The sequence below is a fragment of the Mastigoproctus giganteus genome, chromosome 6 (assembly GCF_048544385.1).
Source record: "Mastigoproctus giganteus isolate SK-2022 chromosome 6, ASM4854438v1, whole genome shotgun sequence".
Lineage (NCBI taxonomy): Eukaryota > Metazoa > Arthropoda > Arachnida > Uropygi > Thelyphonidae > Mastigoproctus > Mastigoproctus giganteus.
Window position 1 is genome coordinate 205702714 of NC_143580.1, and position 17003 is coordinate 205719716.

General features: G+C 37.3%; 1 protein-coding gene across 10 annotated transcripts in view; it reads right to left on the bottom strand.

The window, feature by feature from the left end:
- LOC150084898 (uncharacterized) overlaps nucleotides 1-17003 on the bottom strand; it is a 437743-nt gene that overhangs the window by 367420 nt on the left and 53320 nt on the right. For all 10 annotated transcript variants that reach the window (XM_090376690.1, XM_090376694.1, XM_090376693.1 and 7 more), the window contains exons 2-4: nucleotides 8690-9560; nucleotides 6012-6160; nucleotides 4921-5196 (exon numbers count right to left, since the gene is read on the bottom strand). In XM_090376690.1, coding sequence (XP_090232816.1) covers nucleotides 4921-5196; nucleotides 6012-6160; nucleotides 8690-9503 — 1239 coding nt within the window. In that variant the 5' untranslated portion in view covers nucleotides 9504-9560. The remainder of the gene's footprint in view (nucleotides 1-4920; nucleotides 5197-6011; nucleotides 6161-8689; nucleotides 9561-17003) is intronic.

The following is a 17003-nucleotide window of genomic DNA, read 5'->3' on the forward strand; positions in this document are numbered from 1 at the left end:
CTACCACCACCCTCAGTGAACGATCATAGAAAAAACTGGATAACCAATTACAAAAAACAGTTGGGAAATCATAAGATGGAAGCTTGTTTAGAAAACCTTTATGCCAAACAAGATCAAGAGCAACTGCTTGTGTTTCACCGAACTTTTCCATTGAATTTGTCCATAAATGGTAACATAAGCCAGAATATCGCCAGTGGATGGACACTGACGGAATCCATACTGGTGATCATTGATCAGATGGAAGGATTCTAGGTAGTTTAAGATTTGATTTCTCCGTTACTTTAAAAAGAGTAGAAGTAATTGCAATGGGATGATAATTTGTCACCCTTTTTAGGAACTGGCTGGATATGAGCAAATTTCCAAGCAGAAAGAAAAACACCTTTGGAATAAGAAAGTGAAAAAAGGTGGCAAAGAACAGGAGTTCAGGAGCACAGGTTTTGAGAACAAGTGGAGAAATACCATCAGGACGTGGAGCTGTCTTAGCATCAAGATTCGTCAAAATACTTCTGGCATCCTTTTGACGGAAGATCATAGGAGGCATTGAATGCGGGTGTGCTGAAAATGGCAGGAGGTGTTTTACAAAGATCATTAATACACGAGTTGGAATAAAAATGGTATACTAGCAGGTCAGCATTATCTTGGCTTAGGTGACAAGAGAACCATCTGGTTTTGACAGAGGTGGGAGCAGAGATGGGCAGAAGTTGCAGCCAATAGCTTTGGCAAGAGACCAGAATGCTTGGCTACCATTAGGGCAAGAAGCAGGTTTTCTACTCTTAGCCTGTTCAAAATGTAGTTTGGACTAATTAATAACAAAGAAGAAGAAGAATTGCTTTACAATTGTGTGAGCTTTGGTATAGGCAGAAATCGAAACTGAAGAATTGGAAACAAACCAATTATGATATGCAACCTTTTTCTCCTGAGCAGTCTTAGCACATTTATTGCGAAACTAAGGTTTAGATAAAGGACAAGATTTTAAAGTGGAGTGTGGGATTAAAGGATTCCATACCTACAAGAATAATTTCAATGACACGATCTGAGCAAACCTTGACATCAGAAGTTTTGAAACAGTGGTCTGACCAAGGAAAAGAAGAAAAGAAATCTCGCAGGTCAACCCATTTTGCATTCTTGTAACGTCAAACAACACAAGGCTGGGAATGGCCATGAGATAACGGCTCCATCGGAGAAGAGACAATCACCAAGTTGTGATCTGAGGTGCCTAAAGGACCACTCACTTCGACCGTGTACTTAGAAGGGTTGTTTGTGAGAAAAAGGTCACGCATGTTGGCTGTATGATTAGGACTGTCCGGTATTCTGGTAGGTAAATGAACAGTCTGTGCGATATCATCAGTAATTGCAAAATGCCTCAGCATCTCAATCAGCTGAGTCTGTGTGATTAGAGAACGGAAGCTAGTGGGAGTTGTGAACATTAAAATCACCAAGAAAATTACCTCACTGTTAGGAAAGTTGGACTTGAGAAAGTCAAGTTGCAGAGAGAGGAAGTCGAAGAGTTCCAAGTGATGAGTAGAGTTGGGAGAATGGTAGAGACAACAGTTGAATATGACACAATGAGGTAGAGAGATTTTAAGCCAGAGGAGATTTCAAATTATCAAGTCTCTGACAGGGAATATCGGAAGAGACACATGCAAAAGTACCACCTTTGAGGCGAAATGAATCATACAGCGAATAATTTGGGCAATTCAGATGAGAAGGGGTTGAATCAACCAATAACTGAGATTTTGTCAGAAAAAGTATATGGGGTTTGGCAGACTGTAAGTGGAAATGGACATCATTGAGATTAGAACTGAGACCATGTATATTTGTGAAATGAACTAGCAAGTGTCTGGAGACTAGACACCTGCGAGGTGATCTGATTGAGGTGTGTGAGGTCTTGAATGGGTTGAGGAAGCTCAATTCTGATGAGATTCTTCCACTTTCTCAGATTACAAACCTGAATGGGCGTAAATTCAAATTGAGGAAGGGCAGTTGTAGAATAAATGTTTAGAAATTTGCCTTTAGCCAGTGGGTGTTTCATTGGTGGAACAAACTTCCATCTATCATTGTGGAAGTTGTTAGCTTAAATAAATTCAAGGAAGAACTGGACAAACATTTAGAATGGATGGCAGTGTGAAATGGGTATTTTGTTTTATTTATTTTTTTTTTTTTTTGGCTGATGCTGTCTAAGCTTGCATTCTTGCATCATATACCTGTACTAATACTAACATTGGAAAATGCAAAGCACTGCATAAGGATAGCAGAAATCCCAAATAACATACAAAGGTAGTAAAGAATGAAAAAGACCTAGGGATATGTACAGCACAACAAAGTTCTCTGAGCAGTACTGCTAAGGCAGTTCATGAAGTTCTGTCAGAGATATACAGCGATTTTACCAGCGGCAAGGAGAAAAAAAGCGTATTGTAGAGGCAATGGAGAAACCTCATCTTGAATACTGAATGGAGGTCTGAAAGCTTCATTTTTGGAAGGATGTCAATCTGTTGTAATAGGTACACAGAAGTGCAACAAGATTAGGGGGCATCTGATTGAAGTGTTTAAGGCTTTAAATAGATAAGCAGTAGTAGTAGTAGTAGTAGTAACAGAGGCATGTGATGCAAGAAAGCAAGCATGTGAGCTTATGTAGCATCAGCCAAAAAAATAAAATAAATATCACACCACCACTCCTTCTAAACATTAGTCCAATTCCTTCTTGAATTTATTTAAGCTTTCAACTTCCACAATGACAGATGGAAGTTTGTTCCAGCAATTAACCGCCCACTGGCTAAAGGCAAATTTCAGCACATCTATTCTACAAATGTCTTTCCTCACTTCAAATTTATGACCCCTCAGGTTTGTAATCTGAGCAAGCAGAAGAATCCCATCAGAATTCAGCATGCTCAACCCATTCAAAGCCTTATACACCTCAATCAGATCACTTCACAAGTGTCTCGACTCCAGCCACTGCAATTTCCAGAACTTAAGCCTTTCTTGGTAAGAGGACCCCTTCATTCCCCTCACCAATATTGTTGCCATTCTCTGTACACACTCAAGCAACTCTACATCCATTCCTAAAATGAGGCCTCCAGACCTGTATGTAGTACTCAAAGCGTGGACTGACCATTGCCTTATACAAAAGGATAATCACCTCCTTTTACCTACTAGCAAAATTCCTGTATATCATTGACAATATCCCATGACCTGCTCTGGCAGCCTGTCTGCATTGCTCAGTAAAATTCATATCTGACTGCACAATCACTCCCAGGTCTTTTTTATTTTCTACCACCCTAAGTGTAGTACCACACAGTTGGTACATTCCTCTGGGGTTACTTCTACTCATATGCAGTACTTTGCATTTGTCAAGGTTAAACTTCAGTTGCCACTTCTCAGCCCATCTGCCCAAATTTTCTAGATCCTGTTGCAGTAGCAAACTGCCATTACTGTCATTAACAACCCTGCCAACCATTGCATCATCTGCAAACTTCAACACTACGCCTGATATACCTTTATCATATCATTGATAAATATACAAAATAACAGTGGGCCCAACACTGAACCTTCTGGAACTCCACTAATAACATTAATTCACGACGAACAGTGTCCATTGATTACCATTCTCTGTCTTCTCCCACTGAACCACCTTTTTATCCATTTTATAGCAACTTATCCTTAATGCCATACTGCTCCAATTTGTACAGTAATCTTCCATGCGCAACAGTGTCAAAAGCTTTCCTGAAATCCAAGTATATGATATCAAAATTATTTTTTGCATTCAGTTCCTTTGTGACCACATCAGTGTATCCAATGAAAATTTTTCAGACAAGACTTTCCCTTAACAAACCCATGTTGTGACTAAATTATTGCTGCAGTCTTGTCTAGATGATCCTGCAATGCATCGTTAACCAGTGACTCCATTATTTTACCAAGAACAAAAAGGTAAACTAACTGGTCTGTAATTACTCGTGTCACCCTTAGATCCCTCTTTGTGAACTGGGGATACATTTGTACATCTCCAGTCCATGGGGACTTCCCCTGAGTCCAAGGATGCTCTCATAATTATGACTAAGGGTTTGCTTAGTTCCTTTGCTGCCTCCTTTAATATAACTGGATAGATCCCATCAATGCCAAGTGTCTTTCTTATGTTTAAGATCAACAATTTCGCCTCCACTTTGCTCTCAGTTATTACAAAATCATTAAGCACCCTGTTACAGCTTGATAAACTTCTGGCATTTTCCTCCCTTAATAAATCCTCATGTGTGAATCTAGATGCAAAATTCTCATTCAGTTTGTCAGCTATCTAAGCAGGATCATCAACAGTCGAACCATCGATATCAAGTGGACCAATCCGATTCATCCCCTTCCTTTTAGAGTTTATATAAGTAAAGAAGTGCTTGCTGTTTATCTTAGCATCCTTTGCCAAAGAATTCTCGTAATCTGCATTTGCTTGCCTGATCTCCTTTGTGACTTGATTACAGACTAGCTTTTATCTGCCACAGGCTTCTGTGTCGCGTGATAATTTATATGCTTTCCATGCATTTTTCTTCTCTGCCACGCGTCTCATTAGTTCATCTGCCATCCATTTGGTAATGGCATCCTTACTCTTTCTCAGCTATCAAACACAAGTGAGCATACATTTAAATTGGAAAAAGGATGGCTGCAGAACAGATATCCAAAAATTTGCTTTCAGCCAGTGAACTAACATTGGAACACTTTTCTGCCTGGTGTTGCGGAAGTGGGCAGCTTAAATAAATTTGAAGGATTAAACATATTATTAGGACAGATGGACAAATGAAGTGGGTTTTGTTTTATTTTTTTTTATTTTTTATTATTGTACTTGCTTGCTTCTCTGCATCATTTTACCACTAATAACATTATTTTATTTTTATGTTAGATAATAAGAAATTACCAAAGTGATGAAGTTATATTGCTTACTTGTTGAATTTTGGCCTGTAATGCAGAAGTGTCAGCAATGTGTTGCTCATGGGTCCTTTGCATTCGTCCATGAAAAGCTTGTATCTCCTGTTGTTGCTGGCTAACCTTTTCCCTTAAGGACCGTTCTGTAGCTGTTGAACGAGATTTTTCTTGTGTCATCTCTTGACGAAGTTCCTTTAGTTTTGCATTAGCTGCTTGCACAAGTTTCTGTTCTGCATCAAGTGCCTGATCTTTGTCCTGTATCTGCTTCTTTAAAGTAGCCACTGGATCATTTTTCTAGATAATTTCGAAATAATAAAGACACTAAAGCCAGGTACTTTCATGGCACATCTTAAATAAATAAGGTATAATTAAATTGAATATACTGGATACAAATTATTATATCCAATACAAATGACATGACACAGAGTAGATGTTCAGACTTTTTTTTTTATTTATTTAGTAATTTGTATTAACTTTTATATCTGTAGTGATTTGATCTATCAATAAACATTGTTAAGGATGAAACAGTTTGACTTCTTTTTCACTGAGTGCCATCATCACTGACCATTTGAACTATATAATTTTGCTGGTTGTACTAATATAATGTGAAGAGACAAATGCTGAGCAGAAAACATCACTTTCAGAAATTTTGATAACAACAAAATTTCTGAAATTTTAATATTTACTGTTGCAGCTGGATTTTTTCTATGTTTTTGTGTACTATCATAACAAATCCAGCACATTATGCTTCTCTAAAATATGTTGCGTAATTTCATACTAATGCACTGTGAAAAACTATATATATATATATTCTTATTTTTTCTTTCTTATTCACATTCTGCTTAAATTATAAAAAATTAAAAGCATAGGAATAGGGAACAGAAATATGCAAGTGAATAATAGCAGTTTGAAAGAAAAAGCAGTAAGTGCTAAAATTATCAGCTCAATTATATCAAAATCATCTCAATAAGTAAATTATATGTAAACAATAATCATTAAGTTCTCTCTATTTCTGGTATATTTTTGAAATAAAATATGTTCCAAATTAAATAACAAAAATCTAATATAATTTAAAATGCAGTTAACTAAACAGCCAGGAATGAACTTACTTTGGTCCATCCACCCCCACCACCAGCAACTCCACCTGGTTGTTTATTTGACAAAACATCCACCATCATTAAAATTTCTTCTTCACTTAATGAAGTACTTTTTAGCAATGTTAACAGTTTTGCTCCAGAAGCCTCAAATCCATCGCCACCTAAAATAATGGACAATGAGAAAAATAATCATTTTCAGCATATACTTCATTTAAAGGACTGTTTCAAAATATTAAGAAATTATATAAGGGCAAGGGAGATAAAAAAGAAAGGAAAAAAAAAATGACAACTTTGCAGAAGAACCTAATGGTATCTTTGTATCCCAATCAACAAGTTTAACAGGTCCATACCTGAAACAATAATAGAGACATATAGCTGAAAAATGCAAAGGTGACTGAAAAGAAAAACGAAAAAAAAAAAAAAAGGAAAATACCTATAATACTGTAAAAGACAGAGAGAGAGAGAGAGAGAGAGAGAGAGAGAGAGAGAGAGAGAGAGAGAGAAGGGAATCACCAAGGAAGAGAAGAATGATGATATCCGCCTAAGCATCCTGGGTGTGCCAAGCCCATACTCACCAGATGTGAGCCCCTGGGATTATGTACATGCATTTGTATATGGTCCCTAAGGTTGGCTGCAGGCATTCTTCCAGTGACAATAGATACAAGCTGCTGCTTGGGCTAAAACACTGAATAAGCTGATACTCACCAGGTGATATGCAGTCCTTTGTTTCTACCATCAACCAAAGGGTTTGACTGATGATGGTGGTGGAAATAGAAGACCTGATTATTTTACAATAAAACAAATCCTCTGTTTCCACCTTCACACTGATCAGTAGGTCAGTAATACTGATTATATCCTCCAAGAGCAAATTTTTATTGCTAGTAATTTTATCTAGTATTTTTATACTATTTGCTCAGTAAGCTGGGTATGACTACCCAGGTGTGAACCAACGTTGGCACCAGACAACTGAAAATAAATGTTGAAAGACATTCAAATCAAACAGTCTGTGCCCTCTAGGTAACTCAAATCAAAATTTGGTGATCTTTTCTTTGGTGAAGTCTCTATCTCATGGCTATTCTCGGCTTCATATCATTCTTCATTAAAAGATTGCAAAATTGGATGAATTACATGATTTCTATTCCATTTCCTTGATTATATTACTCCTTTAAATCTCAATATCTTCTCAGATTTCATTTATGAAATTCTTCTTGAAATCTTTTATTCCCTGTTCAAACCAAAACTTTCATCTTTTATCTAAATAATTGTGTTTCAAAAAAAATGTGCACTAGTCACAACTGACCTACATCCAAATCTTAAACTCCACTTTCTATCTAGATGAAAGTTTTCAAAAGATGTAAACAAGTTATTAATAAATTGAACTCAATTTTTAAAAGGCTAAAAATAGGAAACATGCTTAATGTCCAAAGAGTGGTAGAACCTTCTGCTCTTCTGCCAAAGCTACTGGCTGCAACTTCCATCTCTGTTACATCCTGATGCCTCTATTGCAACCTCAGCTAAAGGTAAAGCTGACTAATCAGCATCTTACTTTTTCTTTACTCTCATATCAATGATCTTGGAAAACTTCCTCCTACCATAATGAACACAATCCATTCACTACCACCCACGGTCTTCTGACAGAGCGACGTCAAAAGATCCTGCCAATCTGATGGCAAGAAGTCTACTTGTCACAATGGAATGTCTCCACTTGTTTTCAAAAACTGTACTTCAGAGATTTGGTTCTATTCTGTGTTGCCTTTTTACACTCCTTTATTCCATGGGTGTCTTTCCTCCTGCATGGAAATTTGCATAAATCCAACGAATTCCTAAAAAAGGTGACATATTTTGTCATTCTTGGTTCTTGTCATTCAGGTGCACTTACCTCAATTCTTTCCAAAGTTATGAAAAAATCCATCAACATGTGGCAAAATTTTAATACATTTACTAAAATTTGTTTTTGTCTTTAGAAAACTAATTCTAATAAAACAGCAATGTTTATGACCAATGAAACTATTAAGTGGCACCTACTGTATTTTCTATCTTCATGCACTTTATTGTCTAGGTTTTATGATAAAAACTGAAAAATTCACTAAATTGTACCTTTAGCAATATTAGAGGTATAAGTAACCCCCACACCAAAATTACAAATATGACTATAATACGAACAAATAAAGACACGAATGGAACGGAACTAATTTCAAAAATTACTTGTTCTGAGACAGAAAGCAATTATTTGCCTTATAAAAGAAAATGATTAACCTATTGTTTGTTATTTGGTTTTTAGGAGCATTAGCAACTAAGGCCACATTGCTCCAGGGAATATGTGATGATCATTCCCTGACCTCTCCGCATTTGGTGGTCACGGGCTCGAACCCCGGTCTAATCAAGAAGCATGTGCTACGCACTGCTGCTCCTGCCCACCTGGCTACGGAGGCGCCAATTAACCTATTAATCTCCAAGTTTTCCCAAGAACAAAAGACAAGCTAAAAGGTCTATGATTATAAATTCAATAACTAACTTTGCATTTCTAAATAAATATATCAATATTTACACAAACATAAGTCTTTAAAATTTTTTTCCACCATTCAAGCATTCGTATTTTTTGTACTTATGCATGTATTCATCTCTAAATTTGTGCAAAAAAATATAGGCATATGCACAAACACACACACATATATATTATATACACTTACCAGAATCAAACTGTTCAGCTTTATGATTCTTCTTATTTCTTTTTCCAGGGGACAGTCTTGATGTACTTGATGAAAATCCAACAGAAGACTGAACTCCAGTGGCAATTTCTGAATTTACTTCAACATCATGAAAGCATTTTATTTGCATATCATTAGATTCATTTTTGACATTAAAATCTTTACATGGAAGTTGTTCTTCATCTGATTGTTCCATCTGTTTTTCAACCAAAGGCCCTTCCACTTCTGGAATCAGTGGCCTTCCTTCATCATCATCTTCTTCTTCTTCTTCTTCTTCTAAATCTGTATGCTTCAATTCTACTTCATCTGGTGATAAACTAATCAAGAAAGAGTTACTCTGAGAATTCTGTTCATCAGTATCTTCAGAAGAAGAAGAAGAAGAGAGAGCTGTCCCATCATCTTTATTAATCAATACAGGCTTTACCAGCGTCTTTCCTCTTTTCCTTGGTTTCTGGGACTTTGGTTCAGAATCAGGATCAGTCAAAATAACTTCTGTCTCAGATTTGAAGTCAACATGATCATGATGACATAATTTTTCATCAATAAGATCTTCTCCAAGAGAAGATTTTTCTTCTTCACCTTTTTCTTTTGATCGACGTCCCCATTTCTTAAACTTTTTCTCCTTTTTAGATTTGTCTGACTTTGATTGTTGAATTGCTTCTTGATTACGACGTCTCTGTTCTTCTATGGCTTCTTCATATGTCCTTTCTCTCATTCCTAGAACCGATATCAAATAAACTACCATAGCAGAAACTACAAAAACTCCTGCACATATTAGGGAAGTCTGAAGATCCATCTTGAAAAAGGTTCTGTGTGATAAAGTGTTCTTTAAAAACCAGGTAAGAGGAAAATCCTACAAAATAAAACTAAGTAAATAGACATACACAAAGGAAAGCTAAGCATCCAGTTATTTAGTATATTCATATATAATCGTAAATATATATATATATATATATATATATGATATAAATATCAACAATATAATAGCAATTTTTAGAAAATACCTTATAAATAGATTATGTAAGAATAAAATTAATTTTTCTTTTCGAGACCTGGAGGTGAATGGATATATACAAAGTGTTTTTACAGCTAAATTCCAATGAGGCACTCTTTCTAACCTTGAGCTTCACATGCTCATTCATGACATTTGGGTTGGGAATTATTGAAATGAACTGTGAAACTGTGTGAACTTCATTTTCATGATATATTACCCTAGAAAATTAAATAAAATTATGACACTGACACGAGCCTCATTGAGGTCCATTCAAACAGAGATAGGGTGAAAATACCACAAACAATCTGATTTTCTACACAAGTGAATTTTAACACAATAGAGCATTGATAAACTGAACTAATTGGGACCGGGGATAGTTCAGACTTCTGATTTGTTTGGATTTTCGAACTTATCAAAATTACAGTTTTGGAGACTAAAAAAAAAAAAGGTTTAGTAAGTTTAGAAATAAAAATACTAAATTGTACTTACATATTTTTATTCATAGTTAACAAAACAAATGGAACTTTCAGTCAATAACACATATGTATCGACAGAGTTCTCATCATATACTTCCTCCTATCGTGTCTGGGCAGAATTGCAGACGCTTTCAAATTCAACCCTAATTCACGGCTTTTTTTCAACAGTGACCTGTACTTGTTGCGTTCTCAACAATGAAATTAGTTAGCAATTGGTTTATGTTTAAACAATGATTGATTTATCCAAAGAAATGAAAACATAGCCTGTAAAATCAAGCAAATTATAATAATAGAGATATTATTTACAACTTACAAATGTTAAAGAATGTTTATTCTTCATCATCATCATCATCAACTAAATGCACACTCATTGATCACTCATTATTGGCTCAGCACTCGTTGTTTTGTTGCACAAGGAGTCGTCTTCTTCAGAAATGTTTCAAGAGATTTTTTCCCAAGATAACGACGAAAGTGTAGTGCATTTTAATGATTTGAACTGGTAACTAATACAATTTACAAACCATGCTCACAACCTTTTATATGGCCTTAAGGTCACGTTCGTGACCTTAAAAATGACATTTTAGAGAGATAAAAAACTTAGTTATTCAGCGAAAATTTCAACCTCCGAGATCTTGAAATGAATTACCAAAAAACAAGGTGTTACTGGGTTCACATTACGATATTTTAATGTTGTTGTTTGGTTTTTTTTTTTGGAGCATTAGCAACTAAGGCCATATTGCTCCGGGATATGCGGTAGTCATTCCCTGACCTTTCCGCATCCTCCATATTTGGTGGTGACGGGCTCGAACCCCGGTCTAATCAAGAAGCGTGTGCTATGCAGTGCTGCTCCTTCCCACCTGGCTACGGAGGCGCCGATATTTTAATGATACGATGGTGTCTCTGGAACGGATTAATATTGTAAAGCTGGGTACACTACATTGTATAGCTACACACATGGTTTGAAATGCGGTATTTATGAATGTTTAACATTCATTTTTTGCAATTAATGTTCATATTTTCAATTTTGTTGATACTTGATACTTGGGGAAAAAACTCGTAAACCCGAGAACTCGTAAAGCGAGAACTGCCTGTACTATGTCTATGAACAATAATTTTTTTTCACACGAAGCATGTTTATTGTTAACTAGTTGCAAAGCACAAGCGAAACTGCAGTGAATAAAGATGAAATGGCATTAGCATAGCTGCTGCTTCCAGGGCAATTTTTAAGGATTTGTGGCTGCAGGGGCCAAAATAAAATAGAGGCCAACTTATTGAGGGTCATTATTATTGAGTACAGCCACTTAAGGTTGAGTTCCACGGAACTTTAAGTAAGTCGAAATTTCCCTAAATGCTTGTACAGCACTCATAACTATGCATGCTCAATTTGCCGAACGTGTAAATAGAATTATTTATTCAATTTTTTTGATTTCACACGCAAGAAAAATTAGAAAAGTGTGCTTCGAAATGTACAATAAAAAGATTAAGAACAAGTGCCAGTACAAACACCTCAGGGGCACTTGCTTCTGAATCTGATTTTTCATCCTAATTATTTTAAAGACGAAATGCACAAAGCATAACAACATGTGGATTTAAATAACTATATAATATCAGTGTAGATACACCATAGTTTACCTATAAATCAAACTATGTACGTAGTGTAAAGGCATCGTTTTTATTATTAGCTTTCCATCTCCGATACAGCACCTGAACGCTGCTTTGTGATCACTGTTGATCCTTTAACATATTCTTTTATACACGCACTGTCCTTTAAAATAGCATTCAGTGTTGAAGCAGAGAGATCTAATTCCCGTGCAATAGATGGCAAACTTTGTCCTGCTTCATACTTCCTAAATCATTATCACCTTCATTTCTTAATCATTTTTGTTTCGTTTCCTAGCAATCCTTTAGTTAAGTGATTTTTGTGTTGCGCTTATTTGACATAAATTTATATAAAACTAATACAATTTCCATTATAAAAATGACCTTTTAGAGAGATAAATAGCGTAGTTATATAGAGAAAATTTCAACTTCTGAGGTCCTGGAACGATTTACCAAAAAAAAAAAAAAAAACTGTTATTGGGTTCACATTACGATATTTTCACAAAACAGTACCTCCATTTATTTCCTATAGGAAGCAAGATATGTTTCCATGATTTTTTTAAGTTTGCACTGGCTGGCAAAAACCTTACATAAAGTTGAATTTACTTAAGTTGAGTATTATGTAAGTTGGGGAGTGGCTGTATAGTATTACTATTGCACCAAAAAGGTTGATGACATTGTACCGTAACCAGGTGGGAAGGAGCAGCAGTGCGTAGCACATGCTTCTTGATTAGACCGTGGTTTGAGCCCACAAGCCACCAAATACGGAAAGGTCAGGGATTGACCACCGCATATTCCCAGAGCAATATGGCCTTAGTTGCTAATGTTCCTAAATAATAACAACTACAACAACTATTGCACCTATAATATTTCTGAATATTATTGGGGAACCACGCTGTTGGGCCTGTGGGACTTTTGCCTCTGCAGCTGATATGTCAAAAGAGTCCCTGGCTGCTTCATAGTTCCTGTTTCATAGGAGCTGATTCAGGCATTGTAGAAAGCAAGGCAACTCTGAATTCTAGAACCCCTCTCCCAACTTCCCGTAGTAAGGTAGCAGATTCACAATTTTTGCTCAATGTTATTTTTATATAAACATATCCCATGTCCCACTGGTGCAGTTTTTATTTATATAAACAAAGGCAAAGAAATAGTCACTAAGTCCAAGGTACCAAAAAGGGGAAAGCGATCAATGATACAGCTGTTTGTTTCAGTTAGATCCAAATCAAAAAAGTTGGTAACGTTGTTAATAACAGTAATGACAGTATGCTGCTGCAACAGGATCTGGAAATGTTGGGCAGATAGGCCAAGAGGTGGCAAATGAAGTTTAACACTGACAAATGCAAAGTACTGCATATGGGTAGCAGTAACCCCAGAGAAATTTACCAACTGGGAAGTGTTATACTCAGAGTAGTGGAGAATGAAAGAGACAGGGGGATAATTATGCAGTCAGAAATGAAGTTTTCTGAACAGTGCAGACAGGCTTCCAAAGTAGATCATGGGGTCTTGTCAATGATATATAAGAATTTTGCGAGCAGGGATAAGGTGTTTATCCCCTTGTATAAGGAAATGGTCAGGCCACACCTTGAGTACATAATACAGGTCTGGAAGCCTCATTTTAGAGTTGCTAAAACAAGTACAGAGAAGGACAACAAGACTGGTGAAGAGAACAAAGGAGTGCTCTTATGAAGAAAGAGCTTAATTTCTGCAAATTGCAGCTTCTGAAAACTAGACACCTGCGAGTAGTGTGCAGTATATATCAACCCCAGGGGGGCTCACATCTGGTGAGTATGGGCTTGGCACACCCAGGGTCCTGAGCTGGATATCATCATTCTTCTCTTTCCTGGTGATTCCCTTCTACTTTTGACACTCTCCCTCCCTCTCTCTCTCTCTCTCTCTCTCTCTCTCTCTCTCTCTCTCTCTCTCTCTCTCTCTCTCTCACACACACACACACACACACACACAGGGTTACTCAGGAACTTTTTTTTTTCCTGGTGCAGCATAAGCCTCAGGCTTCCTTGCGGACGTGCCTTTCTGCTGCTCTTGGAACAGAGAAGTTTTTTCTGATTTATTAGTTTAAATTGACATATTAACTTATTTTCTAGAGTAGCTTTATATTCCTATTTATGGTACTTAAGTTTAAAGTAACTTAGATAGAGATTTTGTAGGTATTACTTAGTATCGGAAAGGGTATCAAATCCACGTGTTTACCGTTCGTAAATAGTCGCCATTGTTACGGGAAAATTAATCAGTAAAATCTATTAATCTTGTCGAACTTCATTGGCAATTAAATTGCAATTTTAACTATACATATAACCACTTAGGTTACGTAACATAAATAATTAGTAACAATAAATAATTAATACATAACTTGATACGGAAGTTATATAAAGGGATTTCGTAGATAACACTCGTTACTGAAACAAATATTTTGTAGATAGCACTCGTAGATTTCGTAGATAACACTCATTACTGAAACATAAATATAGCGTTATAACTGTGTTGGGATACAAGTTTAGGATTTAATTTGTACTGAAATTGAAATTTTATTGAAAGTAAATCGAAATCATGACTCAAACCAGAGCAGCAAAGCAAAAGGCTCAAGCTAATGGGAATGCTGTGGCTCAGGGGAGAACTGAGGGGGGCAGTTGCCCTCTGAATCACAGCCTTTTAAGATGCACTATTTGCTTGATGTTTGCGGAGCAGTCAGGTATGGGACATGATACTGCCATGGGGGATGTCTTTGTATGTGCGCGATGCAAGGAGTGTAAGGAAATCAGGCGACAACTCAGCGTTGTTATGGGACTATATGAGAGCTTGAAGGACAGGGTGGATGCCCTCGAAGGATTACAAGTGAGGGGCCAATCAAGCTCTCAGCTGCCCACACCAATGCCAGAGCTTGCACTTGGTCATCGCGCAACACAGTGGCAACCCCCAAGGCAGAATGCGTTGGTCCCAAAGGAACTAGTAGTTGTTGGTGACTATTGTCAGGGAAACAAGCTTTGTAAAAAGGATAGATGGAACAGGACCAGGGTATGTCTGCCAGGGGCAAAGGTTGATGACGTTGTAGAGCGGATATCATCTTTTAAGGGCACAAAAGGTGATATAGTTGTACACGTTGGCACTAATGATATTAAGAGTAGGAGACCGGCGAAATTACTTAACAAGTACAGGTCACTGATGAAAAAAAGCCATGAATTAGGGTTGAATTTGAAAGTGTCTGCAATTCTGCCCAGACACGATAGGAGGGAGTATATGATGAGAGCCCTGTCGATCAATTCGGCCCTGGAAAGATTGTGCAGGGATCAAGGGGTAGAATTTTTTTCAGCCTGGTCTGTACTTGTTAACAGGAGAGACTGCTTCTACAGGGATGGGATACACTTAAATAGAAAGGGTGCAAGAATGTTTGCTGATGCTATCGAGGCAGTGTTAGGTGGGTCGGAAAACTGCTAGATTGGGGGGGATACAAGGACTAATAGATTAACAGTAGCCACTGGCAGAGGTGAAAGTGATTATTGCACTCCTATTGGAATGAGCAGCAGCCTCGAAAATAAGATGCAGGATATTTCATAGACTGCTGGGAATCATGGGGGTACAAGTGAACACATGGGTTGTGTTAGGATGGCTAAGAGGAAGAGCAGGTGCATGTATACTTACATGTACACCAATGCTAGGAGTTTAGTAAATAAATTTGATGAATTTGAGGTATTGCTCAAAACATCAAAGGCAGATATTGTTGGGATTTCAGAGACGTGGTGTCACACAGATATAAGGAATGCAGAACTGGAATTTGGGGAGTACAATGTCTACAGAAAGAATAGACTGGATAGGAAGGGAGGAGGGGTTATGCTATTAGTTAAGAAACACATAAAATCCAAGGAAGTGAAGCCAGTCGACATTGCTGGACAGTGCAGTGTCGAGTCAGTTTGGTGTGACATAAGCATTGGGAGATCAAAATTGAGAGTAGGAGTGTGCTATAGGCCTAATGACTCTGATGAGTATAATAAGAAACTGTACAGAGAAATAGAGTGGGCCAGTAAATCAGAGAGTCTTATAATGGGGGATTTTAATTAACCAGATATTGACTGGAATTTGGGAGCTGGTCACTCACACACTAGCAAGGCTTTTGTGGATTTATTGGATGATTGTTTTCTACATCAGCATGTTCGGGAGGCAACTATAGGGAGTAATACTCTTGATTTGATTATCAGTAGTGATTCTTCATGCATTAAGAACCTGCAGATAAATGAACCACTAGGTGGCAGTGATCACACTGTTCTGAAGTGGAAGTTACTCAAAGAGGTAACTACCATTAGGGGTAATGGGAAGGGGTATTGCTTTCGTAAAGGCAACTACGATGGACTGAGACAGCAAATTCAAAATGGAAAGCATTCAAAGAACTTATCCTGGAAGCTACTAGGCTTTACATACCAACTAAGAAATATTGTTCAAGGTTTAAGCCTAAATGGATGTCAGATGAACTAATGAGGCATATGGCAGAGAAGAAAAATGCATGGGATACATACAAATTAACACGTGACACAGAAGCCTATGATAGATACAAGTTGATCTGTAACCAAGTTACAAAGGAGGTTAGGCAGGCGAAGGCAGATTACGAGAGATCCTTGGCAAGGGATGTGAAGAAAAACAGCAAAGAGTTCTTTACTTATGTAAACTCTAGAAGGAAGAGGATGAATCAGATTGGTCCACTTGATATCGATGGGTCAACTGTTGATGACCCTGCTCAGGTAGCTAACAAACTAAATGAATATTTTGCATCGGCATTCACACATGAGGAGTTATTCAGCGAGGGGAATGCCAGAGGTGTACTCAACTCTAGCAGTAAGCTAAAGAATCTTGTAATAACTGAGAGTAAAGTGGAGGAGAAATTGTTGACGATAAACACAAGAAAGGCACCTGGGGTGGATGGGGTCTATCCAGTTATATTAAAGGAGGCAGCAAAGGAAGTAAGCAAACCCTTAGCCATAATTATGAGAGCTTCCTTGGACTCAGGGGAGGTACCCATGGACTGGAGATGTGCAAATGTGACCCCAATTCACAAGGGAGGATCAAAGGCTGACACAAGTAATTATAGACCTGTGAGTTTAACTTCTTTTCCTAGCAAATTAATGGAGGCACTGGTTAAAGAAGCACTGCAGGATCATCTAGACAAGACTTCAGTTATAGCTCAGACACAGCATGGTTTTGTTAAGGGGAAATCTTGCCTGAC